The sequence below is a fragment of the Adiantum capillus-veneris genome, chromosome 6 (genome assembly GCF_014529385.1).
Source record: "Adiantum capillus-veneris isolate H3 chromosome 6, ASM1452938v2, whole genome shotgun sequence".
NCBI lineage: Eukaryota > Viridiplantae > Streptophyta > Polypodiopsida > Polypodiales > Pteridaceae > Adiantum > Adiantum capillus-veneris.
The window spans coordinates 106,504,063-106,510,062 of NC_140936.1; the positions used below are offsets into that span (position 1 = coordinate 106,504,063).

Genomic DNA, 6,000 nt, shown 5'->3' on the forward strand with positions numbered 1-6,000 from the left:
TGCTAGCGATGTCGATGGCTAGGAACTCCAACCAATGACAAGGCTAGGCTGAAATCTGCTAGCGCTCCAAGCTGAAAACGCTGGCTGTTCTGGCTGAAAAATGCTGATCATGAAGGGCTGAAAACACTAGTGAAAAGAGGCTGAAAACGCTAGGTGCTTGCCTGTGATTCCAAGTCTACAAGTTCCTCTGCTACTGTTGCCTTCTGCTTCTCCTAGTGTCCAATGGCCTGCATGTATAGATGCATAAGGCTGGGTCGAGCAGGGACAAAGGCAGCCCCACGACCAGGCCAATAATAGGCTGAAAATGAGTTATTAAAAAATAGCATGATAAGAGGTGGTTCACACGCGGCAAATTGCCTACATGCTAAAATGTTGTCCTGTGCAAGAGAGGGTATACAGCTATGACCGGCTTGGACATGCATGCCTTGCTAGAGGCTCACAAAGGTGCCAAGCTAGGTCCTAAGCTAAGACTCATGCTAGACTGTAGCATAAGCATGTCCACGTAGCGCAAGTGAAGTGCGCACGTGACAGGCTAATAAGTCCACGGTAGGGACACGAAGATTTCTTGACAAACAAAATCTTGACTGCTCAGATCCTCCGAAGAAGAAGAATCTTTCTGAGCTCTGATACCATTCTTACACGCTTGGACACTCCAAGCAAGAAACCAATAGCAACACACGAACAGAAATTGCAAAATCACTGAACTTTATGAAAGAGAGAGTCGACATGGCATGGCGGAGTTCTGCACCCGAATGCACTAGCCCCAACGATCGGCGCCTCTTTCGGCATTTCTTTATTATTACGAATCGCAATAGTACAACTCCCGAGGGTTCTTTGCTCTCATACTCTGCGTCCAGATGCTCTGCAGAGTGAAGCCCCAATGATTCCTTGTAAACAGTACAAGGGATGCCTAAAAGCAGAGCCCCAAAAGCACTAACCCCAAAAGCATCTGATTCCAAAAGCTAGCACTAAAGCTGCCAACGCGTTTTGCGAAAATCCGTATGGCCTTCCATGTCATCAACGTAGAACGCAGGCATCCGTGCAGCCTACCGAGTCATCAACACGATTCACAGATGTCCGTACCGCTACCACGTCATCAATCCTACACAATTTTGGGGTCAGCTTTAGAATAGCTCGTTTAGATTTTTGGTCAATTGAATCCACCACCACTAAAGTTCAGTTGCATCCCTGCTTGGATACGGTGCTTGGTCCTTTGGGCTATTATCATACACGCAATAATCTTTAGCAAGCTTATCGTAGAAGCTACAATTTCTCAACTTTCGTACTCAGCTTCTTAAGTCTCTTTGTGATTGTTTCCATATGAGAACATTTTACTTCAACACTTTGAGGTCTTCTAAGAGCCTTCTTGAAGGGCTCCACCCACTCTGGGTGCTCTTGGAAAAAAAGTGTATATGCCTCCACGAGAGAGCGCACGTGTGTGTGTGTGTGTGTGTGTGTGTGTGTGTGTGTGTGTGTAGGATAACTCTTCATTGTGCAAGTAGGTTGGTGAAGATAGAAATCATTTACGAGTAAAGCGGATGTTGTCCAAGTTGTATACACATAAGCCATTTTCACCTTTTGAAGAAGTTCTCTCTCTCTCTCTCTCTCTCTCTCTCTCTCTCTCTCTCTCTCTCTCTCTCTCTCTCTCTCTCTCTCTCTCTCTCTCTCTCGCGCACGCGAGCAAGCATGGACTAATGAAGTACCTGAGGATCTCGTGTCCTGACAATATGAGCATCTCGAAATCGCGGGGTGAGTCTGAGGAGGAAGCAACCAAGGGCCTCGTCACAATGAAAAGTTCCATTGTGAGTGCCAATACTGAGCGGAGGTTTTGGACGCTTGCCCACGGGAGCTTCCTCTGCCATGGAAGAAGAGCAGGCTCGAGCTCTTGAGAAAGCACCCACAAAAGGACGCCCTAGCAACCTGTGGATATTCTTGCAGCTTGCAGTCAGCATGAGCTGCCCCAACCCTCCCAGTAGAGCAGGACTTCGACAGTGACTCTTGAACCTCAAGCCTGGGTTTAGTGTGGTGTATTTTCAACGCCGGCTTTGAAAAAAACTTTTTCAAGTTTAAATACCGAAAAATGCTTCAAAATTCAACCTAAAATGCAAATACTATGGCAGTACCAGGGCTAGAAAAATACATTTTTCCTAACCGATCAAAATAAGGGGAAACTTGAAATTCTCCCGGTTTTTAGGTCAAAATTTGAAGCTTTTGCCGGTAATTACACTAAAATTTGTGTAAATTTGCCGGTTTTCTTATAGGCAACCTCAAAATCTAACCGGGATTTTATAATTTCAGCCGTTTAAAATATACTAGACCCCGGGTTTTTTTAAACACTGTTTGGTACCGTCAAAATCTTTTTAAAAAGACTTTGCATCTGATTTCATTCTTTTTCTTCTTCTTTTGGTGCATGCATGAGAGTGCTTTCCAATTCGATGGCTCTAGTGCACTCATTTGCCAAATTTTATTGCAGATTCAATAATTGCTCAAAAATAGTAAGCACGAAAAATGTATATAATTATGGGCTAAAAAAGATGGAACTTGCTAGTGCCGAAATGCGTTTGCGTCCATGTCATCAGTGAATTTTTCCCCTTTCCGAATGATCTCAAGTAATTGGCGTAAGCACAACAAATTGCTCAATCATAAAAGTGGGCATCATATCAGCAAGGAATACCCTTACAACACTGGCCAAAAGTTTTTTTTAAATCGAGAACTCGGTCGAATTTTTGAATGTTTGTGTATTTGTTACATTAACTTCCAAAAATATGAAAAAAAAAATCTCTAGTTATCAGCTTGTATGTAATCCAAGGCTTGGGGGTATCACTTCTGGTTTGAGTGCGGCTTCAAAGGTCACTGACAAGAGATTTTAGCAGGATAGTGGCAAACTCTATGGTTTATTGCCTCTTTAAAAATAGAGCTCACTTTTGGGACCACTTTTTTTTTTAAAAAGTGTGAACATTGAAACAAAACGAAGTTGACACCATGCAAAATATGGAGATGGCGACAACATCGAAGCAAAAGGACCTATAACTCCTTGCAGAGATGTTTTTGGACCACTGTGCAAAAGGAGAGGTTGGGCTCATACCTCAATGAACACCTTGGTAGCCAGCAGAATGCATTTTGATGAGGTTGACATCCAAGCAAGCTTGTGTGTAGGGGTAGTTTCCTAAGTCGAGAGCCAAAAACCTTGTTCTCTCAATGTCTTTTTTGTGAGAAGGTAAGTCACACAAAGACCATGTGCCATTCTTTCATAATAGCATCATACTTGGATTGCATTTCAACCACCCAATTTTCTAAATTTTGTGCTTCATCAAATGTCAAAGACTATTCCTCATCATATATAGAAGACACATCCAAAACATAACAATCTAATGCATAAAAGACATGCTAAAAACCTAGGCGGGTACGACTAGACAAAGGTGCACCTAATTACTGTCACACAAGGTTTTCACTCTTGGCATACTTCTAAAAGACATGCTAAAAACCTAAACAAGTACGACTAAACATAGGTGCACCTAATTACTGTCACACAAGGTTTGCACTAGCCATCTTGGCATACTTCTAGCCTAGTCATTTTCAACCCTACATATCCTCATAAAAAATATGTCTTTTAAATTTGCACCTAAAAAATGGCTCATTTATAATGTCATTTGAAACTTGCATAGGCTACACATGTGCCTCATTAGGACTAGGGTTTCCAATCAATGAGCAAAAAAAACCAAGCAAAGTCAATTTATGAGCAAATATGAGCAACACCCGTGACAAATGATGCAAGCGTAAGGTATATTGAAGAAAATAATCATGTCATGCAAGATTCAACCACCCATAATCTCAACACAAAAGGGTCATACATCTAAAATTACCACAAAGCAGCTGAGGCTTCAAAATCTCAAACTTCTTACATGTTGAGGCCCTAACAAGTCACATAATTACATATAAAGCGCTTAATTGTGGATGCATCCAAAACACCAAAAAAGGTTAGAGCTAACAAAATTCCACCAACAAGTCTATGAGGCCACTCGGGTACCTACCAAGGCTTGGAACAACTCCACCTTTGTTAGTGTCACATGATGCACAAACTCATGGGCAACAAAGTTCAAACCAAGGATGCAAAAGAATACAAAGCAGATGTGTTTGTAAGGAACAAATGTAGCATGTTTGTTGTACCACCTTTGGAAATACTCACATGTGCAACAAGGGAATTTTGCAAGGGTGACAACATAAGTAACTCCTTTCTCCAATGACCTAGTTGTACTCACATGGAACACATGTGATGTGATGGGGACCAGTATTACCTTGAAAATCTCTCGCTAGCTTTGATCTCCATCTAACAAGCTTAATGTCCCTGACCTTGGGGCGAAACACACTCGGTACAGTTCCACCAACTTTGACATTGCGACTGCACTTTATGCTTGCATCAATGTCTTTAAGAACAAACCCATTGTGCTCTAACATTTCAATCTTGGATGGCTACACGTTAGTGCCCTCTACCACTACCCAAGTTCTAGGAAATCATGGCATCCATATTCCGACTATGAGTATTACTACTATTGCATAACCATACAAAACCCTCAACCAAACCTCTTGGATTGGATCTCTTAGCGGGATAGTTCTGCCTACCCCAAAAGCACGATGCAGGGATTCCATGTCTCATAGTTGCTTCCATCTCATTTATGAAGCTACCACAACACGGACATTTTCCTCTACAAGAACATCAAAGCATGTCATTTTCCTTCCAGGCTCTATATGCCTAATTTCCCACACTATTTGGGGCACAAGTATCTTAGGTCACATAGGGTAAAGGGGCCAGTAGAGAGGCACCTAACTTGGCACTCGGTGCTTTTTATGCCTACAAAATGAAATTGAGCAAGAAGTGGTGTGATCAAGAGCTAGTGACTCAGAGAGCTCACAGCAGTAGGCACAGCACCAACCATGGCAGGTAGAAGAAATGAGAGCAGGAAATAATTTTTCTATGTGAAAAAAAGGGGCACCATTAAGAAGGTAGACCTTGGGGGTAAAAGAAGCAAAAGGAGACAACAAGGATCGAGCCCGCTCCCTTGCAAATCCAAGAACGACGCGTCACCACTACCCATCTAGGAACGTCGTGCTTCTAAATCATGAAGAGTACTCTTTATTGGGGGTTGACCCAGCTCAGTTCCGGTGGCCTGCTTCTTACTGGCCCCTTTACCTTATGCTGCAAAGTGCAAGCTTCATGCTAACCACTCCCAAATACACCAACCTCTCTTGGGATTGCAGTATACTCAAGCATGTGGTTGTTGTCCTCCTCCAATATTTCCCCAGTTTCCACTAGTATTGGTCTAGATCTTCGAGCACTTTTCTCCCTCACAGATTCTCTGTTCATTTCTAGACTTGGCATACGCATCTCATGCAAAGAATAGTGAGCCACGTTTATAAGCTTCTTTCCCAAGCCACCTACTACCCGCTGGCTCATAAACTTTGTAGCCAAATCTACCACAATTGGTCAAGTGCATGTGTGAGTTCCTTTTAAGTACACATTGTACCACACTTTGCAATGTAGGTAAATCCATATATGCACATGTCGCTTCATACAAACCTATCTTGTGCTTTTTTAAGGCTAATGGACATGTTCTTTTTTAGTTGTAAGCCAAGTGTTTTTTCTTGCAGGCTGGCGACAATAGTCAACATCGAGGGAGCCATCTGGATGAGCAGCTAGCTTTCTTTAACTCTTTCTGAGCTTGCAAATTGCAACTTTAATGTACCTATTGTACATGCAGGTGCACCTAGAGAGAGAGAGAGAGAGAGATATGAATGTGTGTGTGTTTTTGTCTTCTTTGGGAGAGTGAGACATTGGGAGAGACTTGCTGAACCTTGAACGCGAGAATGGCTTGTACGAGCTCTCTTACTTTATCGCTGGATTTTTCGACGAATGGTGTAGATAAGCCATCAAACAGTACTATTACCTTTTTTCTTACAAGGCACATGGATATGGGCCTCTACATCATCATGCACATTGTTTTT

At 42.5% G+C, this 6,000-nt stretch overlaps 1 protein-coding gene across 2 annotated transcripts in view; it reads right to left on the reverse strand.

The window, feature by feature from the left end:
- LOC147456033 (uncharacterized) overlaps positions 1-3,151 on the reverse strand; it is a 28,252-nt gene extending 25,101 nt beyond the window's left edge. Inside the window, exon 1 of one of the 2 annotated variants that reach the window (XM_086514608.1) lies at positions 3,086-3,151. In XM_086514608.1, coding sequence (XP_086370734.1) covers positions 3,086-3,136 — 51 coding nt within the window. In that variant the 5' untranslated portion in view covers positions 3,137-3,151. Of the gene's footprint in view, positions 1-1,703; positions 2,032-3,085 lie in introns of those variants that run through there. The other variant, XM_086514607.1, reaches the window with a different exon arrangement.
- Positions 3,152-6,000: the final 2,849 nt, after the last annotated feature.